We start from the raw sequence: 26749 nt of genomic DNA on the forward strand, positions 1-26749 counted from the left end.
AAGAGGAAAATATTATAAACATGAATGGATGAAGGGAGGGCTTCTTAACTAAAATATAGACTAACAGGTCTGTGGCAGCAAGAAATCAAAAAACAAATGTTCTGAATTTGTTTTTTAGATTGTGTCTCAAATTAAGATGTACTGTACCTACAAGGAAAATTATGACCTCTCCATTCTTTGTAAGTGGGAATATGTGAAAAATTGATCATGTGTCAAATACTTATTTTCCCCAATGCAGGCAACTTGCAGTTAAATGCCTTGCCCAAGCGTACATTTACATGGGGCAGCAGGAAGCTGCAATCAAACCTACCACTGCAATATTACTACTCTTCCGACTGAGATATAGTCGCCCCAATATTTTTGAAGCACCAGCATCATGTTTTACGTAAATATATTATGCATTAACCTCAATCCAAAAACATTCAGCTAAAAGCGAAAACACTACAGCTAACGTTAGACACAACAGCCTTGGTTCAGGTTCAGAGCAAAACCATCTAAAATCTGAGGTGGCTTATTAACACTACCTACAGTATATGTCTATTTACTGGATAAGATATCACACCAATAGTGTTAGAAAGAGAAAAACCTGCTACTATTAAATACTGCTGTACATACATGCGATACAGTGCTAAAGATATGATCAATTGTGATCAATGACAAAGCTCCTAATTTTTTTTATTACTCAGGGGGTTGCTAACTTCTAAAATATTTTAATCATAAATATACACAAGTTCATTTGCTAATTTGTTTTTTAAATTGATTGGAATGGTCAAAAACCCATTGTGTCTTCCGTCTATAAACTTTAATGAATTCATATGTATTTTTAATATATACTTGAACACTTGTAAACAGTATGGCCTTGTTAATGAAGTTACAGTAAGCTGAGTGGGTGAGAAGAAGGATGACATCAGGAAGACATGGGGAACATGACAAGTACCTTCCAAATACCACATCCCATGCTGAGACCCCGGCTGCACAGATTCTATCTGTCTACCTGATGACGCATACGTGCCAGTCAAACACCATACTGCATGTGTCAACAAGCAGATGCACTCGCAATGTAAGGCTCAATAGTTTGCTAAATATGTAAGGTCAGCCACTCATGATGCCCGGCAGCTCCAGAATGTCTAATGAAAAACTTAATGTCTTCAAAGCTCAAAGAAGTGGATGATATTAAAGGAGACACCGCATTTTATTCCAGTTACATTTTTAGGGAGCTGAATGAGGTCAGTATTCACAAAAATACTTATATTTACAAAAAATATGCTAATTTAACCAATAAAAACACATGAACTCGCAGGACCAGGAACAGGAAAAACTGCACCACCTAGAGAGTGTTGTAGTCCAGTTCCAAGTATTATTAACTTGTAACCACAACATTCTTACACTAAGGCATCAGTCTTCTCTGCAGCAATCAAGACAATTATTAACCCACAGGATGTTCCCAGTTTAAAGACCTTAGTTTTATTATCCAAAAGCTGCTTAGAGAAAAACCACACTCAAGCTTCTAGCATGCTATTCTAGTCCAGAGATACTCAAACTTTTTAGTACCAACACAGTAAAAAATTAATTTATTGAAATTACCACCACACTGATGGACTTATTAAACAGTGGTATAACAGGACTTGGACCTTATCAGTTTGCCATTTCGTGCCTTCGTAGATTTGGTTGTTTCCCATTGAAGCACTATTCAATGGGACGTTTGATACCTTCCTCTGATAAGCAACAATTTTAAGTAGTTTTTTTTATATTCTTCTCATTTACTACTGTGAGAAAATGATTACATCAATCCAATAAATAACGCATACCAGCAGGACATTTCCTAAATTTACTCCAATTGGATCAGGATCCCATAATCTGTAATATTTTATGGGACAACTGGCTCAAACAAGAATTAGAACCAAAACAAATATAAACAGGAAGCAGTAAAAAACATTATTCAGTAGAAAACATTATTCAACTGACATAAATTACATCAGATTTCCAGCTTTTTATATTTAGTTTAATCCCTATTAACCATAACATTAAATGGTGAAAGGGTAGAGCTGTTTAATGAGAAAAACAGAACAAAACCACAACTTTTTCTGCTGACAGTAAAAACATGCAGACTGTTTAATTCATACCCTGCCATGCACGGTATTAGCTCATTAGCATTTTAAATCTCTTAATATTTCTTAGAGGACTTTATGCTATTTTAAACTTGTTTTGAAGGATAAAAAATAAATAAAACTTGTTCTTCAAATGAAAGTCTTCAATATGGCACCAATCTCTAAAGTTGGAACATTGATTTAGAGTCTGAATGCAAATATTTGGTAATGTTGCTGCTTTACGTCTATTACACAATTAATTTGTCCAATTTAGTTTGTCAATACTTGATATCAAAACTTCCTCAGACAACCATTAAGTTATTTGCACCACAGTTTTAAAATGCTGTGTCTAGTTTTTTCCTGCTTATCAGAAATCAGGTGGCTCAACATCTTCTTTGCCCATCGCATCAAATTTAACGACTTCTTCTTGGTAGCACCATAACTATAAACATAGAGTAGCAAGATTCCAAAATCTCTAAAGGTCAGAAGGAAAAACCTATTAGCTGGCCTGAAATGTGATCCCAATGTCAGCTGGGAATGTAGTTAGTCATGGTTGACGATTAATGCTAAGCTCCAAGTTTTGGTTAAAAAAAAAAAAAGAAGTAAATGTTTCCTCCTTTAATGATTAAAAGACATGTTAATAACATCCTACGAATAAACCAGCAATGATTTGTTTAAATCAGCACAAAGCCTGATCTCTTGCAGAAGCACAAGTAGCTCAAGAATTAAAGCCAAATCATAAAGAAAAGACAACACTTGTGCTAAAGGAAACCTTAAGGTATTTACCAGAGTCAGAGTGTGAAGGATCGTCCTCTTCGTCCTCCTCATTCAGGGCAAAAATCAACGGCTCCTCGCAGTCCTCAGCGAAGAAGTTGAGAACCTTTTGGTGGAACAACAAGCACGTTTACTCAGGGAAACCTTTTGCCTCAAGCATACCAGAAAGCACAAGCAGAACTAAGCACAAAAACACAAGTGTTTGGTCATCGCCTTGCCGTGTGAGAGAAATCAATTAGTTAACCATCTGTATCACATAAAACAGGTTCCATTGGATGACCAGAGTCATGTGTCACACCTGTCAAAACCTTAAACACACATCCAACCTGCTTAACAAAGCCAGCTTTTCTTTACTGTGTGCAAGGTGCCAACTCCAACACCTCAACAATAAGAGACCCAATAAAGAGCATAGCGGCACAGCCACTTTGCCGCAAAGCTGGTACAGATGTTTATCAAACCTCCATTCAGAGGAGGATTTAAAAGAATGAGAAAGATACACAATGCTAGGAAAAAATATTCATCTTCTCACAAATTTATTTGATTTTTTTTTCTTTCTTTGTCACACTTAGATGTTTTAGTTTATTAAACAATTTTTATTATCAGACCAAGGTAACCTCATAACTATCCAAAGGAACTTAGGCATATGTAAAAAAGAAAGGAATGGTCTCACACTTGCCTAAATCGAATTTATGAAGTGTTCTGAAAATATTTTGTGGACTCCTGAGACAAAGATAAAACTATTTAGAAGGTCTTTACATGAGATCTGACACAAAACTAAAAAGAAAAAGAACATCCTACCATTAGACATAATGGTGACAGTGTGATGGTCTGGGTTTGCTGTGCTGCTGTGGGATCTGAACAATTTGTCATAATGAATGGAACAATAAATTCTGCTCTGCATCTCATTTGCATCTGGATTATAGTATGAACAACGAATCAGAGCAACACCAGCAGGTTCCCCTCTAAATGGCTCAAACAAATCCAGCTCAAAGTTTTGGAATGGCCTAGTCAAACTGTGACCTTCAGGTTCTCGAGATTGGGATGTTGTGGCATGTCAAATGTAGCTGAGTCCACGGTTTTCTTTACAAACTCAGATTATTTTAGTATTTTGTTTGATAATCTGAAACATTTAAGCTTGACAGACAAATTCAGCAATGGGGGCAAAGACTTTCTCATGGCTCTGTCACCGTGAGTCTTTTCTTAATGCCATCTGGTCTGCATCATATACTCACATTTTCATCAGCAGAATTTTCTTCGTTCATGTCAGCATACAGAGCTGAAAGATGAAGCCATACAAAGGCCGTTAAACTTCAAAAAGAAATTCCAGCAAGCACACATGTTAGTCAGTTTTTTAATGATAGCATGTAAAATCTGACATTTGTTTTCTTTGCGTCACCTCAGGGAATTTCTACTGTGCAACCTTCTTCTTTTCCCCTTTTTACTACCATGTGCATCTCAGACCAAAGACAGCAGTATATAATCGCTTACCAGACACAAAGCATCAACAGACAGCATTTGGCTGGTTTGATTTATGACGTGGAGCCAAAGTAAAAATGTAAAGTAGAGAAAGGTCAAGAGAGAAAACAAAATAGCTTGAAGACGCCTGGGAAAGGGAGAAAGTAACAGCTTAAGAATGTAAAAAATTCTAAAAGCTTTTCAAAAACCTGAATGTTTTTCCTCTTCCAATTTGTGACATAAGGAAGTAGAGGCCCTATGGCACAGTAGTGATATACATCAGTGATATCTATTGTTTAGATAACACAAGAACAAATGCACAATAAAAGGATGAAAGAGACTAAGGGAATACACCAGAAATAATGTCTGCATTTCTCTTCTATTAGTCATCCTGTCATTACTGTGGCTTTTGGTCTGTTTGTTAGTCACTGTATGAAACTTCTCCCATAAAAATATGTACTGAAACGAATTATGAGACTTTTCCTCCAGCGCCTCCTGCAGGCCAGATTGGATCTCATTCAGTGCAGTATGTTTACATCCATATTAAAACATTGACACGCCAAACTCACTGGCACAAATTCACAATTAATTTAAAGCAAATAATGTATCATTTCCGAAAGCAATACTATGCTATGCCAATAAGAGTGTTGAGAAACTTTAAAAACAGTAATCCATGATGACCTGTTCTTGCTTTCCTTGATATTACTTATGATATCATACTGACACCAATGACTCTTAGCCACTCTTGAAAATGGGAAAGACAAGAGGACATGTAATTTAAGTAATAGAGACAGTTGTTGAGCTACATAAATATCTAAACTTGCCCCTAACTTGAGACAGAGTAATACATAAAAGGTATAAAATAACTAAACAGTGACAAGACTGATGTTTATATTTTGATGTTATATTGTAACATCAAAAACATTTGATGTTTTTGGAAAAAAACATCAAATGTTTTTTTTCTGGATTTAGTTTTGTTATACACGGTTGGACCATTTGCTTTGATTATTGGTCACAGTTCTGTTTTTCAACCTTAAAAATAAAACCAGTAAAAAGGTTTTACTGGTTTTACTGGTTAGCTAAAACCAGTAAAACTTTTTTACTGGTTTTAGCTAACCAGTAAAAAGGTTAGAGGGAGAAAGGCTATCAGAGGCAGAAAAAAATAGTTTTAAAATATTTTTCAAAATATAAAAATGTGGCCGTAGCTTTTTCAAATGATGATGTGAAACAAAGATTAAAAAAAATATTTGAATAAATAAATTATCTATTTATAGAGAAATTTTTAATTTTATATAAACTACCAAAATCAAGTCACATTTTTCCCTTTTGAGAGACTTTTGCAGTACTTCATCTCCCCACTAGATGGTAGTCTGTTCCTGTTAACAATCAGGTGAAAACATTGAGCCCTAACTCCTCTCGCCATTCTCCAATGACATATGCATCACTAATTTCTTGATATTTTCATTTCAGACACCCAGTTTTTATGGTACTCTTTTCACAACTAAGAAAGTAGGGGGAAAATGTTGGTTGCTGGTAACAAAGTACCTAAAGATCAAATTCACCAATGTGTATAAAAAGTTTTGGTATTTGACTAAAAATGAGAGGAAGAGTCAACAAAGCTCAGTGTTTGAGAAAGCCCAAAAATAATACTGGTTAAAACCACTTTAAATATTGCAAGAATGTCAGAGTTTGGAAGCCAGTAATGATATAAGACCCTTTCAGTATTTTTTCATAGAAACAATTAGAGTTTATACCAGTGTCTGCAGGATCATCCACAAGTTCTTCCTTCTCTGTTATGGTTTCTACCCGCTCCCTTCTGAGCGCTTTGATCTGCAGAATGGAAAGTAATGATGGAGGAAAAAATATGCAGTAAACTAAACAAATAAAATATGTGCTTGTGTTTTTCATTAGAATAGAATCGAATCGAATGGATTAGATCACTATTTGAACTGATACATTTTAGTTAGGTGCACTGATAGTCTTGTGCGTTTCTCCAACTCAAGAATAGTAGAGGTTTATGAAAAGATAATAAATAAATAAATAAATAAATAAAAGATAAAATGGACACATTAAAAACAGATAAGATGCATTTAAAAAACATTAAGCTTCTGTGTATAAATAAATAAACGGTAATTGGTATTGCACATTAAAATTATCTAACTGCAGTTCAAATGTTGCACACAGATCATTTTTTGTGTTGCAGCAATTAATAGTTCCTGGTGCCATCTTTATTTAAAATTTAATTAAATAATATTACAATATTGAATTTTTGATATGAATATTTTGGATTGGACAAATATAAAGAAATAAAATATTACTCTTGCATGTAAGAGTTTGTTGGGGTTTTTTTACCATCAAGCACAAAAAAATACTGACAAGAAAAGTTCAAAGAAATATTGAAAAAAAAGAAAGTGTGCATCAACCACCTTCATCTTTGTTCATTGAAATCCACCCAAAATGTTCTTAAATCTTTTTGTTAATGAAGCAAACTCTTGCAAGTATCAGACCTGCAACAGCTTGTAAATGTCTACAAGCACTAACGTTTTTTTGTTTTTTTTGTTATTTTCAGATCTAGACTTACTTAGCTGTTTGGTAACACAAATAAACAAGTTAAAATATAATTTAGTATTTTCCTGGTATGATTAACAAGAATTTGCTTATTAAGCTTTTTAAATACATTTTAATTTATCTATAATTCAAAAAAATGTGAATAAGCATCCTCTCAGGGGCAAAAGTGCAGGGCTTTTTGGACCTTACTATTCCTTACCTCCCTGAGGAAGTTCTCATCTCTGAGCCTGTTTCTGAGCAGGAGGATATCAGCGTACCGACTCTCCACTGAACTCCATCTCAGGTTTTGTCGAACGGACAGAGTCAGGTTCCCGGTGTCATGGCAAAACCGCAGCAATCGGGACCGATCTGCCCACACTTGCGTCAGACCTGCTGGAGGAGTGGCGAGGGGGTTGGGTGGGCTGCAACGGGTCAAGATGATACAATTTTTCAAAAAAGTAAATCAAGAGAAATTAAACTGTTAAAAATTTATTGACATAATATAGAAAAAAAATATAGATAATAGTTAAACACATAAATTAGGGGATGATCCAATTCAACCTTAGGTATCAGCTCAGTTTCCCAATTAGGTTTTTTGGAAATGAGCCTGTCAAACTACTGATCCCTGTTGTTGCCTTACAGAGTTTGATGAATAAAAACATAAAACATGTGAATCAAATGGCCTTATTAAAAAACGAGATGTCCCAAATCCACACTTATTCATGTGCTTATTTATGTTACTCGCTTCAGTCACATGTCAAATGTCATGTGAGCTACATGTTTATTTTTCACAAAATACATGGTTTTAACGTCATTTTTACAGGTAAAATACATGGGATTTTCGGTAAGAATCTTCGGTGATTTTTCAGATCCAATCCCAGAAATCTGCAAAGCTGGAAGAAACAATTCAGCTTTTATTCATAAACATACCAGTATTACATATCCTGTAATACTATAAATAGGGCTGCACACATTATTTTGTTCATCTAAAGATTCTGAGATTGTCAGAAAAAATCCAAATAAAAGATCCCTGTCTTGTGGAAGGTAGACGGATGGTCAAAAAATCCCCATAAACTAAATCTTATAGAAAGGTGGGATGTTACAAATGACCAACTGAAGCTCTGCATTCCAACTGAAAGCTCTATGTTGAACATATTCTCTTTAGCAAAACAATTTGTTTTTTGTCATATCGTTTCGAAGAACTCCTTGTAGAATCGAATGTCTTACTTTGTGAGCAGCTCCAGGAGCTCAGTGTTGCCTGTGGTCTGTGCCAGCTGCAGCGGTGTGACTCCCTCTTCGTTAGGGAGACTGACAGCCATCAAACCCCCCGGCTGGCAAAGCAGCAGCTCTGCAAGCCAATAAAGACCCCACCGCACAGCCAGGTGGAGGGGACACTCTCTGGGAATGCGTTCTGGAGAAAAGAGAAACGGATACAACATTAAAAAAATGTCTGCCATTACGATATGCAGAAAAAAGGCACAAGCAAGAAAGAAAAGAAATAAGAAAAGAATGAGAAGAGAAAAATGATTGGCTATTACAGAATGTGAATGCATCCATTCTAGGTTATAATCAGTATAATCCAATTTAGGGCTATAAAAACTGAACACTAAGTGAGGACAGATTATCTCTTAGCAGATGAGCGTCATTTCCGAAATCTAATTAGCTGAAAACAAACTGCTAATACTGAGCATGTGCAGTTTCATTTAGGTTCTTTGGTGCTCTAAATTATCCCAAAATATTTAATTCCTGAAAATTCTTTCCATTTGTAGCATTGCTTAAAAGCCCAACTATTCAGACACCGGTCATAGACGGATATTGTCATTATGGGAGCAAGAAATCAGAAGAGGAACTTTTTAAAAAGTTAAGTCTCACAGGGAATGCTTTGATTTGTTACACATGCTGACTAGTGATGGGTATGCAGTTAAATGATTACATTTATAAAAAGGTCAGACGATACAAGAGATGGGACCAAATCATTGTTTTGCAAGTCACTAGTAAGTCCCAAGTCTTCCCACCCAAGGACAGTCCCAGGTAAAGACATGTAGTCAATGCATGCAGAACCTGCATCAAAAGCAAGTTGTGAATTTTGAATCTTAAACTGGATATTTGAAAACAAATATATAATTTAATAACAATATAATAATAAATATTTTAAAAATATATAAATTAATAATAATTTATTCATAAATCCTGATTCATTTATAACTAATACATACATTCTACCTAATAAACATCAACATAAAAATTTGTGTGGATGTCTTTGTTCTAAATGTTATACCAAATAAACAAAACAGCTATTTAATTTAGATAAGAATGAGAAAACTGACCCACATAAAAGACAAATTTTTTCACACAAACTAAAACTATCTCAATTTGACCTAATTCAACACTACAATCTGCTTCTGAAATCTTTCAAAAGCAACATCAGGTCATGAAAATAACTGACTAACTTTTTTATGCTACTAATTAAACAAACAGACCAACTAAAACAACTAATTACATCAGAATTGTTTACTGTATTATGTTTTATTGTGTAAAGCACTGTCAACTGCCTCGTTGCTGAAAAGCGATGTAAAAATAAACTTGGAAAAAAAAGAGTTAATCCCAGTAATTTATAAAATGTAGACAATACAGTGACATCATGAGTACTGCTGTCCACCTCACTGCGGACATTCAGAGGGAGACAATGCAATGAAACAGGCTGCCATAACAACATTAACCAGTAAAATTATGTAGGTGGCCTTAGACAAGCTCTCGGATCACACAAACAGTCGGTGGCAGCTGGTAAGCAACAGTTGGCACCAACGTACAGGAACCTTGCATGCACACACTCACTGACCTTCAGATTACTGAGCTGTGCATGTGGTTACTTCCCAATGGAAAGGTTCTATTAACACCATAACACACTGCTTAATTGGCTTTGATGACCAAAGCACACATGTGACTATGTTCACTTCCGATTTCAACCCTTTTGAGCTCAGAAAATAGAAATAATAGCAGCAGGGAGTAAATTGGAGGACAGAAGGGTTGAAGAGTTCACTCTTACTGCAAGGTGCTGGATTTGATTTCTCTCTGCAGAACATTTTAAGCAAATCATGATGAATTCAAATCAAATTTAACGTTCCAAAAAAGTTATTCACTTGAATTTTAATATTTCTGATTAATTCTGCTTTAGATAATCCATAAAAAAAGACAGCCTTCCATTATTTCAACAATGCCAAGATTTGCATACACACTATAATATGGTGTGCAGTCCTGCTTTTACCATTTCCATGGTGGCTGCCCAGTACATTCCAATTTGGAGGAATGTCCAGGTTGGCCATGGCGAGGGCCACTTTGCGATCCATAGCCCACCGAGAGCTCTCCTGGCGGAGGCTGAAGAGGCTGCTCAGCTCCTTGTGATCCGTGACATTCAGACAATGTCCGTGAATTATGATATGCTCTGCCAAGTCCTGAGAATAAATCAATCGTCAAGGAGGATAAAATCAGTACATGAAAGGAGAAAACTCAAGCAATCCTTTTTTATCTTGTTTCGATGCTTTTAAAAAAAACTACTAGCGTGATACTTGCCAATCTGCACTCAAATGTTTTTGGATAATCCTGATCTCAGCCATGTGAGAAAAAGTAGAAAGCCTTAAAAAGCCTTTGTGCTTTTCTAAGACAATATTTCAAATACAATAACTGAAGTAAAGACCTTTAACATTAAAGTAAAATTTTATGGAAAATGTCTAATGAGGAATAAATAAGGACATTCCATCATTTATTCTGACATAAAATGTATACAATTACACAGAGGTGTATCAGATCAGGTACACATGATTGAATATTGTTACAGGATTTTAAAGGTCTTTTGCTGTTTAAAGTTCATAAATTTGGTCAGGAAAACTGTTGATTTGCCGTCATGATAAGCTCTACTGTCGGGAAGAAGCTGTACCATGGCAGAAACCAAGGGGGAGAGGGTAAGCAGAGCATACATAAGTATGATTAACAGCCTCCTCCTGGCTTTGATTGGTTGTTTCTTGTACATAGCACTGGGAGCATTGGGAGAAGGCAAAGAAGATAGATTTTTTTCACAGATGATCTGTCTCATACCATACTGTCACAATGTAGTGACAGTTTTAACAAATACGTAAAAAACGTTTTTTTATATAAAAGCTACATACTGCAACTTTTAAGAAACAATATTTTTGCAAAGCTAAACCTTATCTGTGGAAAAAGAATGTGAGGCTCATAAGAACATGCATTATTCTTTTAAAAGAACATTTTAAAAGAATAATGCAGCACTTCAGGTGACATAAATAAAATCCACTTACCTGAGCATCATCCTGTACGTACTCTAATGAAGCCCCGCCCAACCAGGTGAGCTGCGTGGATTCAGAGCATAGATAGGCTTGCACAGACACCTCCTCTGGCAGATTGTGTCCTAAAGAAGCAATAAGACTAACTTTAGACTGACTTATTTAAGTCTGATCAAAATAAATGTATTTTATTTTCCTATGTGACATGAGGCACTGGCTTCAATTAAAATACAAACAAATTCCATTAAATCAATAGTTGGTATAAATAAATCTGATAAAAAACACTTCTTAATCTCATGCTATGCTAAGTAGACACTGTCAGGATTGATGAATTTTCAGCCAAAGATGGTCAGGAGATTATTAGGTAAGAAAAAAGAGAAACAACTGAATGGCATTATGGTCAAATTAATTGACCAAAATTGACATGAATTGTTATAAATTCATGTCAAATGTCTGTAAACCTGTAAAAAATTCTGTATTTTGTTATAAGTGATTTTTTTTTTTTTCAAAAAAGAGTTAAAAGAGTTACTTTTGCAGAGGTGCTCTAGAAATGTACCGATGTTTTCCACAGGGCATATAAGATAAATCAACTGTTCCCACTACTTTTGTTTCAAGAAAACAAATGGAAATAAACCTTTATGTTAAAAAAGACATGCAAAAACAGAATGCATACCTGGCACAATAAAGTAGAGCATGACATCGTTTTGAGCCCGGGTTACATGGACCAGCGTGGATCCCTCCAGAACAACATAGACTTCAGCATGCTCTGGCACCGTTTCTAACCCCTCCAGCAATGCAAATACCTTAGCTTCACCCTGAGATAAAGAAAGGTGAGAATAGTTGAGAGAAAAATAAAGAAGAAAGATGATAAACAGACAAAAACTGATCTTCTCGCAGAGTATGCAGGCTCATTTTAAGCTTTGACTTCTGTAGGATTCTACAGATTTATAAAGTACACCAAATCCCCCAATAGCGCTCCTTGAGGGTACAATAAAGAATCCCCCCTCAATAAAAAAAGGAATGCATCATGTGTCTGATGTAAAGACCTGCCCTGATCCCAACAGGCAAGAATAATTCTGACTTCTCATGTGAAGCAGCACAAAAAAGTACACAACTTTTCATTTTTTCATAGTAGTACATCGCAATGTAATTTCAGGCACCTAATAAAGTTTCTGCCTGCTATAAATGTCGAAGTCCATGTATGATGCATCAATCACAATGAAGAGAGTCCTGTTTATTGCACGTTAAATGCAAATAATCTGTCCCCAGACACTTTCTTGGGAATGAAGTGGCCACTGAAATATAATAAATTAATTTTCATGTTCATGAAAATAGTTTGTGATTATTCTAGGCTTGTCATATGATGAATTAGTTATCAGAAGATGTATACACTATGGTCACAAATGAATGAACATCGTCAGCAACTTCAGGTGGCCTTTTAATAAGGCCTGGCCATACCATGTGAATGCTAAAGATGAACTTGACATACGTACATCCTAAGGAAAAATATTTTCCCATTCTCATCTGTCATCAATAAGGTATTTTCTTCACACAACTGCCAAGCATTGGATATTTTTCTCATTTTCTGTTCATTAACCTAGGAGATGGTTCTGAAAATCCCAGACCAACAACCATACCGTGTTCAGTCATTTTAATCTTTCTTTCCCATCCTGATGCTCAATTTGAGCTTCTGCAAGTTGTCTTCACGACTGTCCAAATACATTAAGTTGCTGTCATGTCACTGGTTGACTCTGAATTTGTTTCAACAAGCAATTAAACAGATGATCATAATTAAATGAGTGTACTTTTGCTTTTAGCTTTAGTCATTCAAAGGATTTCTGGGCCATTAGCCATTTCACAGATTTGCCACATTCTAAAAGTCATAAAGAAACAGAAATCAATTTGTCCACCTCAAGTGTCCTAAATAGAGCAGAGTATTGAGGCCACAAGACGAGCTGTGTGGGTTATTCTTGGAAACGTATCAAACAACTGACTCAGGCTGGAGCCAAAGAAACAAGCTGAAGGAAAAGGACTCGGCCAATACGTTGAATATAAATGATCATTGATATGAGGTGATTTTTATGCTCATTTTCTCATTGAGATTCTATTAGCCTTGCTCAACAGATGACCTAATTTTGTAATGGAATTAACTGAGATGCTTTTCAATCTCAGAGACTAGGTAATTATATCTCTGTTTCTCTCTACCTCCTTGTCCTGATTGCAAAAGATTGTGGAAGGACGGTTGAAGAAATCACAATAAAATTTGAAAAACAAAGCCAAGCTCAATAAAAATCTAATCCCATCTACAAGCAACTGTGTTTGGTGGTTTGCAAATATTTAAATTGTTTACAATATATTCTACATAAACATCCTTAATATATTAGAAACTGCAACCGCACTGTGTAAGTATATGCAGTCATGTTATGGAGAACAAATAAAATGTGCAAAACATTTCATACAATTTGAAGTTCGAAGAAGGAAAGCCGTGGGACTAAGTGATATCCAGTGTAAAAGGATATCACTTTTATACGTTTAAAATAAAAATAAAATGAATAATAAATAAAATAATAATAAAATTTGCCATTATGTAATAAATTAAAATCAACCACTTAAATGTTTTCAGATTTCACATAATAGGGATCTTTTCCAAACAAAAAAGACAACTTGACCAGCGTCTCACGCGGAGAAAAGACATAAGTAAAAGAAAAACTTATCTGATCTGACAAATCAGATAAGTCAGACTGTACTAAAAACTACAGTCTACGTGCAATGATGTCAGTGCAGCCTTATGCAAATGACACGACTGGCAAAAGTGTAATGACACTGAAAGCTGAGTCCTTTAGACCTGGATTTGAACTGCCTCTTTTTTCCAGATGGTGCTAAGAGTTTAAAAGGTCAAATGTTATGCATGTATGGATTGGAAGCATTGTAAAAAGAACAATTAAACTAATATAAAGCTACCTGTTTTAGGCAAGCGAGAATGCAAAAAAACAGCTAATTCTCTACAGCTGATGTGAAAATGAAGGAGCAAACATTTTTGCAAAATGTTGCTCTCAAAGCACTTTTTGAATGAACATTCAACATTTCTAAAGTTGGTGAAAAGTTCCTGCCTTCTGCAAGATAAATCCAAAAAAGCTGTTCAAATTCACAGTTTTTGTTCACTGAGAACAAAGTGTTGAAATAAATGTCTACAGATCAGAGGTCTCTGACTTCCCAAAATGGTCAATCTTCCCCTCCATTAATGTTTAATATTCTCTAGGTAACATTTAATCAAACTAAACAAAAACATTATGTTGAAAACAAGTCAGCTTTATTTAAACTGAAAACAGTGTGAAGAATGGATTTCCTGTTTGATGTTCAAGGAACCTTCAGCGCTTAGTGTTTGCTTACATTGTCAAGATCCCCAACCTGAAAGCACTGAAATGTATTTGACTACACTGTTTGACTTATATCACACATGACAGAACCATTTACATGTTCACCACTTGAAACTCCACAAACTAATTGTAGAGCAAACACAAGCATTATTCTTTTATTTTTACCCTAATTATAGGGTTACTGATTTACCAGCAATATAAACATTTGTCAGTATGCAAACATTAAACTGATGGATTAGACTGTTTTACATTTTGTGTTTTGAAGTTTTGATTTAGTGTTGAAATAATCCAATGGCCGACCACAGATGTTCTTAAATCAAAGAGCGATTTAAGAACATCAATGAGTATGCATCAGTCACTCTCATGCCAGCGTCACTGAGGTCTTACTGGGATTTTTAAAAAAAAACATTGTGTAACTACATGGAGCAATGTAATTGCATATTGTTACTAATGGAGAGAGAGCACAAAGAAATGTTACAACTTGATTTGATATACATTCCCTTGTAAAAGTATTCAAACCCATCGAGCTTTAACAACGGGTTAAAACTATAAAATAAATGTTTTTTGTGTGTTTTTGATAAACTTACACAAAGTAGGGGATAATTGTAAAACATATGAAAGGCTGAAAAGAGTGTCCTGTATTGGTATTCAGCTCCATTTACATTGATAAACATAAATAAAGTCCAGTACAAACAATGGCCTTCACTTATTAGACATTACTAAACATGTCCCATCTGTGCATAATTCAATCTCAGTACAAATACAACTGCTTTGTTAAGGCCTCTGAGGTTTAAAGGGAACATTGAGTGAATAAACACCATCATTATGAACAGGGATCAAAACCAATATTCCATCCCTTGAATGCCTTATGGAAGACTGCTAAATCCATTCTCATGGAATGATTATTGCACAGCTGCAAACCTATCAAGACTCGACTGTCCACCTAAACTGAGGCAAGAAGAGCATTATTCAGAGAAGAAGCCCAAGGAAATTCTGGAGGATCTTTGGATATTTATATCTTAGGTGAGCAAATCTGTCAACAGGAAAACTAATATCTGTGCACCCCACACATCTGGTGTCCATGAAAGAGTGGGAAAATGAAAACCACAAACACTAGAATCCCAGTTTGAATTAGTTACAAGCCATCTAGGGGCCACAGGTAACATTTAGAAAAAGATCATCTGGTCAGATGAGACATCTAATAAACATTTTATCCTTCATGCAAAACATGTGGTGGAAAACTAAAATTACAAATCAATCTGATCACACTGACATGGAGATGTCACTGGCTGATAAGAAGGTGGATGGAACAAAATACAGGAAAATCTGGGAAATAACTTGACAGAAGCTGCAAAAGACTTGAGGCAGGTGCTTATAATGTGCAAATATGCAGCTGAACAATCAAAGTCCAGTCCCAAATTCAAATGAGAATCTAAGGCAAACCTTGAAAATTGATGTACACATCTGCCCTCCAACTAATCTGGCTTAGATAAAACATTTAAATTATAGAAACAAGGAAGAGACTATCCCAAAAGACTTGAAGACTTTGGAATGGTTCTTTGATAAGATGGAGGTAAACAGAGATAGACACCGCACATTTCTTTTGTTTTTCTTGCAAAATATGAATACATTTGCAAGACAGAAAAAAAGTAGCTTAGATTTTCAAATTAATGAGGGCACTCATTTCTCAGTACCATCTCAGTACCATCTGCAGAATGAGTTCTGTAGAACTCATTCTGCAGAGTTTTTGCACAGGGAGACCAACTTAATCTTGAGATCAACTGAAGAAGCTTATATTGAACTCGACAGCACATATACTCACATAGAGAGGCACCTTCCTCCTGCTCAGCTCCATGTATACAGCAGCTGCAAGGTGAAAAAAATATTCACACAAAATGAAAAAATGGGGGAAACGCACAGAGTAGCATGTGACTCCTAATTATTTCCTTGCTTATTTTGGTTTCTCATCTGATCTTGAGGATTATCAAACCTTTAAGCAGTCAGAGAGGTCATCTGAAGAGACAGCATCGGCTTTTGATCACAAGAAGGTGAATAATGATTTTAATGATCGACCTTCCTGCCATAGTGTGTGTAAAGAGAGAAGACCAGAATGTCCATGAATCTGATACACACGTCAGTTCAATAATGCGCGTGCCAGGCTTTGTGCACGAGCAGGAAATCGATTACATTTCAATGCTGCAGGGTTCAGATCTGCTCTGTGTCAGCGGCCACTTCCTAAATGAGATCCAGCAGCGAGATCTTAACAAACTGCCACAGTCATTGTTCATAATGACACAGCTTCCTGTCCGCTTTTAGTCTTCTGCAATCACACACTTAGAAACAGGCTGCAAGATCTCTGAGGAGGAAAAGTGTGAAAATAGCTGTTGATGACACCAAAAGTCCTCCATAATTGAAAAAAAAAAAGATTTTATATACTTTAACATTAAAACATTAAATTAAATGGATGTGATTTTTCTCTTAAAGACTTGCATGAATAATTTTATGTTCATTTAGCTTATTGATGTAGATACCAACCACACTTCTGTAATAATAATTTTTTTTTAAAAGACTACCACAAAAACACTTACCTTGGACTTTACACTCCAGCAAATATGTCCTGGGAGTAAGTTATAATTCCTTTAGGACAAGCTCTCAATTCAGATTTATCATTTCTTTGTTTAACAAAGCGATAAGATCGGGGCAGCTGCTGTCTGCACTGTTTCAGCCTCCTCTCTGGTACAGCACTGATGCTTCTCTGTCTTCAGCCAAAATCCCTCCTAACATGATAAAGTTACCCCACTGCCTTAAAGCTATAGCGACCTCAAGTGGAAGATAATATGACTGACAAATTCATATTTATCTGTTCTCAGTGGAAGTTACAGTACTTTGCACCTTCTACTATAAGGTGTTCCTTGCATCTTATACCCACTTGAAAAGTTCAAGTGGGTATAAGTATAGGGTACTTGATTTTATTTTGTCAATCAGACTTTATTGTATTTCGCTGAGATTTTATGAGACAGAAACCTAAAAATCACAACTGTAGAATGGAATAAAACATAAATCAATTTTTATACATTTCTGTTTAGAGACCATGAGTCAATATTTAAACCATCTTCTTAAGTCGTTTTGTAGCCTCTTTTATGTTTTCTTCCAAATTTGACCTGTAATTATCTTCATCTTCCAGTCAACTTTCATCAACTTCTCTGCCAATAACAAAGCGCCCCATCTACCGAGCATGATGCTGCCGCCACCTGGTGGACGGTTTTCAATGTGATCTAGCGTTACTTGTCTGCCACACAGTGTTTTGCACACAAATTTAATCTCATCTGATCAGAGCACCTTCTTCCACATGTTTGACGCTTTCCCTGCATGACGTCTAGCGCCACAAGTCATGCTAGTTTCACCATGCTAGTGGTGAACTACGTTCTCACCATAATAACTAGCATGACACTGTCCCTTTGTACTATGCTTTGCTTCCTACAGAGGTAAAAACTCGCTGCTACGGAGAAACCATTGCTTCCTGGAGCCATGGTCTCTGTTGTTGAGGTTTTAAATTTTACCCAGTTGCTATATGTAATGCCAGTTCAACACTATGAAGCTTACCAGAAATTGCCTGCGCTGTAAACAACTATCCACCACTGCAAAGAGAGAAGTCCCAAGCCGAAGGAGGAGGTTGTTAATGCTAATTAAATTTTTTGGAAGAGTGTCCAACACGGACTGAACGGATTTTTTGTTCACTTCCACCGCTGCCATTGGTAAAACTACAGGCAGACCACAATTCAAAAACATCGCAGAAGTCATCATTCACATTTTTTCCTTCTGTTCGCTGATTGGACCGGTAGAAATTAAACCGTAGGAATCAGAAAGAACAAGAGAAAGCCCAGATTTTGTGTGAATTGAGATTTTAATCGAGCGGAATAGTGGCAATGACTTCTGGTTTTATACGCATTATATATCTGGTATATATGACACTAATTTTCCTCCCATTTCACAATTAGTCTACCTTATCTTAGGCACCTTCACAAAGTGTAGAAAGTTCAAGGAGTCTGAATATTTTTGAACTGTACCATAAAAAGCAGACTAGTCTCAAATTTTCTTTTCAACTCAAATAAAGCCAGTAACACTTAAGAAAAAAACATTTATTTTTCTCTGCTTATAAGAGTGTCGGACATTATGAAAGTACTTCAAACACATACTGACGTTTACAATTGATGCTTATTGCAATTATTCAAATTACATCAAATATGACTTTTTTAGATCCACACATTCAGAAGGTCTCCACATAGAAAATGTTTTCATTTGGTTCCCATGTACAAACATGGGTTAGAGTGAAACTGGATAAGATGGAGGGAGGGAGGCCTGCTCTGCTGCGATTGGTTGATATACCAGTAGCGTCTAAACAAAGGGCAAAAAACTAATTTCTTCGAAGAAAAATATCCTGTTTTTTGATCCTACGCCTTATTCTGGAAGATATCACTAGTAGATTTCAACATATGAAATCTATAAAACAAAATCCAGTTAGTCTGGAAAAAGTGTTTTATTAAAAACGGACCCTGTTGCTGTGTGACATCTTTAAAGGTCAAAAACTGTTTTTACAAGAGAATAAGTAACTGATTAAGAATTAGAACCAATCAAACCGACTGATCACCCTGCAACAACTGCTCTAGATATTCAATTTTTAGGTTATTTTGTGCATATTAGGCTTTTGTCCAAAAGCTGGATAACAACTACTACTTTTAGTTGAAATTATACAGCTAGATTAAGTAACGTTTTCTGTAGCCTACCTTGGTGTCGAGCATAAAAAGTAGGGAAATCTCTGTGAACTTTGTGCTATATCCAGCATACAGACCTTAATATTCCAATTTCATTCGAGGTTTGAGAGAAATGTTAATTCAAATGTTAAATCTTTGTTTAATGATAAAATACTGCAATATAACAAATTATAGCTAATGAATTCCCACAGCAGACCTCACTTCCACCAGTAGACAAAATGTAGGACTTAACACAGATAAAATTAAAAAATATTTGTTTGGTGTTGTTTAAACGCAGAAAACGATTCTGATGCCTTCAATCGAGATTTTATAAAAATCATCCTAATCCAGTCTAAAATCAATTCTTCCTCTCATTTGATCTCAGGTGACCTGAAGCTCGGGTCTCGAACTGCTCGCCTCTCCCTGAGCCAGCCCATTAGATCTTCCCACGTCGGAGTACGGCACCTCCTTACGAGTGATGGAGGTGGCAAACATGGTGTCCAACATTCCCAGGACCTCCAGTAGCTCCCGCTCCAAGTTGATCTCTGACTCCAGGATGTTCTGTAGGCGCAGCAGCTGCTGGTCGATCAGTGCCGACTGGCCAATCACCGATTTATAGATATCAAGGATCATTTCAGCTGCCGTCAAAAGGACGGGGGCAAACCTGGTGTCGACAATGTTTCTGAAGAAGAAACAGAAACAAATGATCAAGGTTTAAACTTTAAATTGATAAATCTGTACATTATAACACCCTGATTTTATTTCACAACTTTATTGATTTGAACCCCAAAAATAATATGTGTTCTGCTTCATACCCAATGACAAAGTGGAGTAACTGAGAGAGTTGCTTTTCATCTCTTCCTGCTAGCGCATTCTTTAGAGTTCCTCTTCGGTCCAGCTCCTTGATTACACCCACAGTTATCTCTGGCTTTTTCCTTCTTAACCACACCTATCAGAAAAGAAGAGTGAAGAAACAACTTCGCTTAAAACAGCTTACTGAGTCATTATTTGTTAATTTGGGCCCTCAATTATCAAATGTGGAAAATAAATGAGTAATTGGGGGAAAGTAAACATGATAAAATAAAAACAAACCTTTATTACTTAAATGCTTGTGAATATTTAGAATACTCTTACCTCCAAGGCTGCATCCAAAGCTTTGGATACATTAAATTTCTTGAGCTCCCTGTCATATTTGGCCAAATGTTCTTTGACTGGCTTACTGACAAGATAGTCGTCCTGTAAATGTATAAAGCAAGGAAATTAGAAATATTAACAAAAGCTCAGTTATAATTCTTACAGAAAAAGATGGGCTGAAGATGACTGCAACATAGAAACCTACTGGTTTTGGGACATAATTTTTTCCTTTCACAAAGACACGATATGAAGGGCGGCGTCTCTGTTGGCTCATTATTTCCTTTGACTCTTCAGTGTGTTTTCTGTGTTTGATGCTTAAAATACTGTTGGTCATTCCCACAACAATGGACTCGTCATCCGGCTGAGAAGAAAGAAAAGTTTTCAACTTTGGCTCAAGATGAGTGCAAAACAATGCCCTTGTTTAATTCCCGTCTTATCTGTGCTGTCAACGTGTCAATTATCTAAAGAAATGTTTTCACAGAATATTGCTGGAACTTTTATTCTTACAGCCAAAGCCAAACTGAGGATTGCAGCAGCATAGTCAAAGTTGTGGACCACTTTGTACGTGGTTGTGTTGTAGACTTTCACATGCCTGAAAGACAAATAGTGCACGCCTTAAAACATTTTCAATCATTCACCTTTTATTTACAGGAGGTGGCAACAACAAGAGCACTTCCACTTGAATGCACAATTCTCAAAACAGTGACTACAGTACATATTTGCAACCTTTGACAAACAGAAAAGTGTCAGATTTAAATTTTTAAACATTTATTTCATGTCAGGAATTCACTATATCTGACGTTCTTATACCTGTCCAGAGATGCCGACAGCAGTCTCTCTCCGTTGTTGCCGAGAGCCAAACAGGTGACGGTTTTATGATGGTTTTTCAGCGACACCAGAGGTTGACCTCCTTTTAGGAGATCCCACACTTTGACGTAGCGCCCACCTAAGGAAAGACAACCAAAATTTGTGACTTAAGCATGTATTTCAAATATTTCCAAATAAACTTCAAAATAACCCACGCACGTATACTACATAAATATAGAGCTTCCTTTGAGATCAAAGCAAGCCAAAATAAAACTGAACTAAAATATTCTTATTTTGCTTACTGGTAAAAATTAACTGGGATGGTTCACATAAATCTCAACAAATTTAACATGTTTGTGTGACATACAAACCTCATAAAGCTTTTCATCAAAACTATATAACTCTGATGATCTTAACACAGAGATTGGTAATGAAATGTGGCAAACTATTCTAGAACGCATTCACACCTCATCAATTTGTTCCCGACACAGAATTGTTCAGTGTAGAGTCGTCCAGAGAGTACACTGGTCCAAAAGCAAACTGGCTCGAATCTTTCCGGACGTGGATTCAAGCTGTGTGAAGTGTGGGTTGGGCCCAGCCACTCCTATATGTTTTGGACCTGTTTCTCCCTATTTCAATTTTGGAAATCTATTTTTGACTCACTTTCTGTAATCACCTCGACCACAGTACAGCCTTCTCCACTTACTGCTTTATTTGGGGTCCTCACCAAAAACCAGTTACTATCACCCCATCATGCTGACCTTGTGGCCTTCCTCACGCTACTTGCTCGACGTATTATACTGATGCATTGGAAGAATCCTCTCCCACCCACACATTCTCATTGGATAAAAGATTTCGTTCATGAAACTGAAAAAAATTAGACATACTCTCAAAGGCTCTGAAATCACATTTTCAAGAATCTGGTCACCATTTCTGGACCCCCTCCCCATGAGTGGGGCTCCCCTTACTTCCGAGTTGTAATGGTATACACCCTTTATCTAAGTCTTATAACAATGTTAGTAGCACAGGATACATTAAGCCCTGTAGGTGCCCCGTTTTAGTTGTTTTCTGTCTAATTTCTATTTTATTTACTTTCTGTTACCTCTGTTTGTTTTGTTTTACTTTTGAACCGGAAGTTATTCTGGCTTTAACGTGTTTTTTAAAAACATGAATGTTCTCTGTGATCCAAAGCCTCTTGCCACAACTGCTACAAAAGTTTGGTGGCGGCTCAACCAGCTCTTTTCCACAGTTTGGGCAATACATGGCGACGTGACCGTATTCCCGCTTGCCTTGCTTCTCATTAAAACGAAGCACACCACAGTAACTTCCGGTTCAAAATTAAAACGAGCTGTAGTCCAATCAGCAATTTCTTGGGTCTACCTCTTCCGTTTTGTTAATGTTGTAGTGCTTTTGTAATTTGTCATTGTGCTTTCAATTTGCTGAAGTGGTTTGCACCTCAGGGCCACGGTAGATCTCTAATGGAAAAGAAATTAACATAGTGACTATCTTTTATCTGCAAAGCTGCCTTGTCTTGTGCTATCACAAACACCACCAAAATCAGGCACAGTGAAAGACCAGGGAAAAAACTAAACCAAAATTTTAGTTAGACCCTATGAATCAGAGCAGTGTAGAACTGAGTTTCTTCATTGGACCTTTGCTGTCTGCTCGGTTCTGAAATTAATCTGAACCTTCAATGTGTTTTGTATAAATATGCTAAATGATTCGGCTGACAACCTGCTGAGACGAGGAGTCCCTCAGAGGGGTAGAGGAGGAGACTCTCCACCGGCTGTCCATGATCCATGGTAATCGCACTCTTCTCCGCTCTGGCATCAAACACTTTCAGAGTGTGGTCATATGATCCTGGAACAACAAAAACAAAAAAAAGAAACAAATCTGATTTATGATGGTGCCAGTCAGCTGTAACAGGAGACATATGGACTCTATTTTTATTATTTTATTTATGTTTTTTAAGTCAAGTTAGAAACTACCTAGAAGGCATCGCAAATTGCTGTTTATCAGACAAAAGGTTAACTTCCTCTTGACCCTTTGACATTTTCCCACTCCTCTGCAGAATGACCTTTTAACTCACCAGTAATGAAGAGATCTCTGTTGAGTTTGCTGGTAACACCACAGCGAATGTAGTCTGTGTGTTCCTGGTAGGTGCTGAGCTCGGCTGCGTTTGGGATGTCCCACAGTCGGCAGGTGTAGTCGTCAGATCCCGTGAGGATCTGATAACGGTCTGAGGTGAAGTCAGTGACATGTACGGCTCTGAGTAAAAAAAAAAAAAATCTAATTAATTTAAATTCAAATTGTTTTCAGTATGCAAGATTTTAAGAAATATGAAAAAGCAGCTCAATCGTTGTCAGAATTCTTGGGATCAGCATGAATTTCAGTCGATGGATCACTCAAGAAATCATCATTCAACTTTGTTGTCATCAGCCAATGACTTCCACCACATTTTCATTCACCCAACACTCTCCCATTTGAAAACATGGATCGCTGACAAAGGTCAGTTGATGTTGATAAATAGATAATACAAAGTTCCTATTAGGGATAAAGATGTGAAATTCTCACAGTATAGTAGCCTTGGCTAAGAAATATCACAATTTGTCTCCATTATGTTTTTTTAAATCAAAGATTTATAACAAGAATGTTCAGCATGATATAGCTGTTTCTTTAACATCACAAAAAACAAACATAATCCTGCAGCAAAAGAATAACAAATTAATTACAACAATCATTATAATATTATTTACAGTTATTTTTGATATATTAACATAGCTTGCAGTTTCAAAACTGTGCTAAAGTATCTTAAAAAAGATGATTAATTCTCCCCTTGTGTTGCCTATAAATGTCTTTTTCACAGCAGGAAATATTTTCAAAAACCTTCTGTTTCCTATGAAAAAGGAAAAAGTATTCAAGCTTTCTTTGGGCTGGCGGACTGCCAATGCATAACAACAGGTTTAGAAGTAACCAGCCTAAGTCTAGTTTATTTTAGATAGATTGGAGCAACTGAACAATAAAGAAAGAGTCTTAAAGAGACACCACACAATTTCACCTTAATGAAAGATTTTCTTGCAAACTTCCTTTGCAAGAATTTACTAAAATGTCTATAACCTAATCACAGAAACTTAAAAATATGACACTCACTTTGTGTGCCCTTTGAACATCCTTAGTGCCACCTTGCCGCTGACATCAAAAAGTCTGACAACCGAGTCTTCGCATCCCGCCACAAGCAGCTGGCCATCTGACCTGAATCTTCCACAATACGCAGTGTCCTTGAATCGGGTAAATGTTTTGACAGGCTCTTGAGAGAAGGGCCCATAGAGGTGGACCTGAGAAAAAAAGTGAGAGTTAGAACATGAAGAAACTGGGAAAACAGAGGTGCATCCTTTCCTCATAGACAAATAAATTATTTCAAAACAGAACTGTTTATCAGCTTGCTTTAGGGTTGCTGTTTAGTTTCATAAATTTGAGAGCCTGTACCAGTAGACACTTTAATTATAATATAGTAACTGTACAAAGTAAAGAATACGGAATGGGAACTTTGTGTTTCCTTCCCTTTTGTTATTGTCTGTGTAAATAAGATCCATATTCTCTGGGTAAAAAACAAAATACAATATGAAAATCAACAATGTCATAAGGTGAACTACCAGTACCTAGAATTTATGCAAACAGAGCCTACTTACTCTTGTGAAGGCAGTCACAGCAAAATTATGAGGAGCCACAGGAGAGAAGTCGATGTTTGAGACTGCTCCAAATTCTTTTATCTGGACAGGAGCCTACAAGTGGGAGGAAGGGGAAACATATCAGGCAAAGGATTCCTTCAAAGCTTGAGATCACAAATTGTTCAATAAATTTTTTTCACCCACAAAAACATGAAATGGAGCCCATAGCAGGTGTGACTCACCTTGTAGTTTTTCCAGTAAAGAGTGTCCTGTGTGACTTTTTCTCCGAGCTTTGGATACACTGGGATTTTTGTGGGTTTAAATGAAGCCATCTATATGGCGCTTGTTGAAGCGTCTGCATACACACAGTAGGAAACAGCAGTTCAAGAGGAATCTTAGCATTTAAAGAGTTTACAGTTAAGAAATTATACTTTTTCTTTTACTTCTGAAATGAAAACAAAAATTACAGATTGCACAAAAATTACATATTGCACCACGTTTCAACAGCTGAGTAAAAGGTCCAGGGTTGTTCCTACTACTCCACATATTATAGGGAGAAATTAAGCAAAAAATTCTATTAATGCGATTATAATTTTGAAATTATATGTACATATTGCAAGAGAAAACAAATAATACTAGAAGTAAACTACACACTTACTGAGTAGTTTACACATTTTCAATTGTCTATTAAGACAAACAGTAAATCAGCCATTGAAACCCAATGCATTTGGGCACTTCGACATGACTTGCTGAAGTTAAAGGTGAGCACAATAAAACAAGAGGTTTGCATCATGGATGTGCAGGCGACATATCCAAACGTTAATGTTAATATGAACCACATTTTGGTGCTTTGTTTAACCTGTGCCATGGAACAATTTGAAGCAGTTCTGAAGACAAATGGGATCCAATCTGGTTTTTAAAAAGATGTACAAATTGGCTAATGAGTGTAAGTATATGGCAGTTTGGGCTATAATTAAGAACAGAAATTAAATTAAACAAAAACATGCTATCTGAGAGAAATAATAAAAACAGCATTTGACTTCTTTAATAGCTGTCATAAAAATAAATTAGGTGTCTTTTCCGTTAGTTTACTAACTTCTACCTTAAAATATGATACGACATTTATATTTATGGACATTACACAAGTGGCATTGCCTACATCGACTTTAAATTTGCAGTTAATTACTTGATTTGAGAGACAACGCATTGTAGTATTTTTCATGGATTTCCTTGTATAAGTGAAAGATTCGTTAGTCATTGGATTTGGACAAAACATACAGCGCTTAAGTTTTTGTTGTTCAACAAATATACTACACCCTTAAATCTAAAAGATTCGCCGTCTAATAGTTTTTAGCTTAGACATTGAAGTATCACCCATGTTGTGTTATCTATATTGTCTCATCTAACAAACTACAACATGATATCAGCGATGAGGCTCGGGCAACAGTCAGTTAAATATTTATATCGTTCATAAACAAATAAAAAACAGTACTTTGTGTTCTTTAAACTGTAATAATGCACGTGATTATGCATGTCTCAAACCCGGCACACTGTCTGTTGTTTATACGACCAATATTTTACACAGAAATGGCTCCAGAATTTTCTCACCTTTGATTAGAAAAATGGTCCTAGCGTGTAGATACGTTTCACCTACAACAGGGTTGATTTAAAAGTATACAGTCTTTTGTTATCTAAAGTGAAGGAAAACTTTCTCATTTTATCGAAGGATCACGTTGCCTCTCGGCGAACAGGAGGACGCCATGTTTGAATGTAACTACTTCCGCAATGAAACCGATAGACTAGTGCAAGTAAGTTTTTGTTTCTACTGTTTTTTTAATTAAATTGTCTACA

General features: G+C 36.2%; 2 protein-coding genes across 4 annotated transcripts in view; both read right to left on the bottom strand.

Moving 5' to 3' along the window:
• The window catches only part of LOC114154487 (rho guanine nucleotide exchange factor 28-like), a 50324-nt gene extending 33073 nt beyond the window's left edge, over positions 1 to 17251 (bottom strand). Inside the window, exons 1-10 of one of the 3 annotated variants that reach the window (XM_028033604.1) lie at positions 17127 to 17251; positions 16361 to 16404; positions 11835 to 11976; positions 11177 to 11286; positions 10129 to 10315; positions 8091 to 8274; positions 7084 to 7285; positions 6071 to 6146; positions 4094 to 4137; positions 2874 to 2967 (exon numbers count right to left, since the gene is read on the bottom strand). In XM_028033604.1, the coding sequence (XP_027889405.1) occupies positions 2874 to 2967; positions 4094 to 4137; positions 6071 to 6146; positions 7084 to 7285; positions 8091 to 8274; positions 10129 to 10315; positions 11177 to 11286; positions 11835 to 11976; positions 16361 to 16393 (1072 nt within the window). In that variant the 5' untranslated portion in view covers positions 16394 to 16404; positions 17127 to 17251. Of the gene's footprint in view, positions 1 to 2873; positions 2968 to 4093; positions 4138 to 6070; positions 6204 to 7083; positions 7286 to 8090; positions 8275 to 10128; positions 10316 to 11176; positions 11287 to 11834; positions 11977 to 16360; positions 16405 to 17126 lie in introns of those variants that run through there. The other 2 variants (XM_028033602.1, XM_028033601.1) reach the window with 2 other exon arrangements.
• Positions 17252 to 18662: 1411 nt separating this feature from the next.
• Positions 18663 to 26679, bottom strand: utp15 (UTP15 small subunit processome component). Its single transcript, XM_028033605.1, has 12 exons — positions 26507 to 26679; positions 25141 to 25253; positions 24920 to 25012; positions 24381 to 24565; positions 23320 to 23498; positions 22965 to 23090; positions 21234 to 21369; positions 20931 to 21015; positions 20629 to 20784; positions 20424 to 20525; positions 20105 to 20238; positions 18663 to 19971 (listed from the first exon to the last, which is right to left on the bottom strand). Exons 2-12 carry the CDS (start codon positions 25228 to 25230, stop codon positions 19671 to 19673), a joined length of 1587 nt encoding a protein of 528 aa, XP_027889406.1. The 5' UTR covers positions 25231 to 25253; positions 26507 to 26679; the 3' UTR covers positions 18663 to 19670.
• Positions 26680 to 26749: the final 70 nt, after the last annotated feature.

The sequence above is a fragment of the Xiphophorus couchianus genome, chromosome 12, assembly GCF_001444195.1.
Source record: "Xiphophorus couchianus chromosome 12, X_couchianus-1.0, whole genome shotgun sequence".
Lineage (NCBI taxonomy): Eukaryota > Metazoa > Chordata > Actinopteri > Cyprinodontiformes > Poeciliidae > Xiphophorus > Xiphophorus couchianus.

What these genes read in the sequence shown, in the direction of transcription:
- utp15 (XM_028033605.1), bottom strand. Translation starts at nt 25,230, where the DNA reads ATGGCTTCATTTAAACCCACAAAAATCCCAGTGTATCCAAAGCTCGGA. An exon ending in CTGTGACTGCCTTCACAAGA is followed by an intron (nt 24,566 to 24,919) that starts GTAAGTAGGCTC and finishes TTTTTTTCTCAG; the next exon opens with GTCCACCTCTATGGGCCCTT. An exon ending in CTGTCGGCATCTCTGGACAG is followed by an intron (nt 21,016 to 21,233) that starts GTATAAGAACGT and finishes TTTGTCTTTCAG; the next exon opens with GCATGTGAAAGTCTACAACA.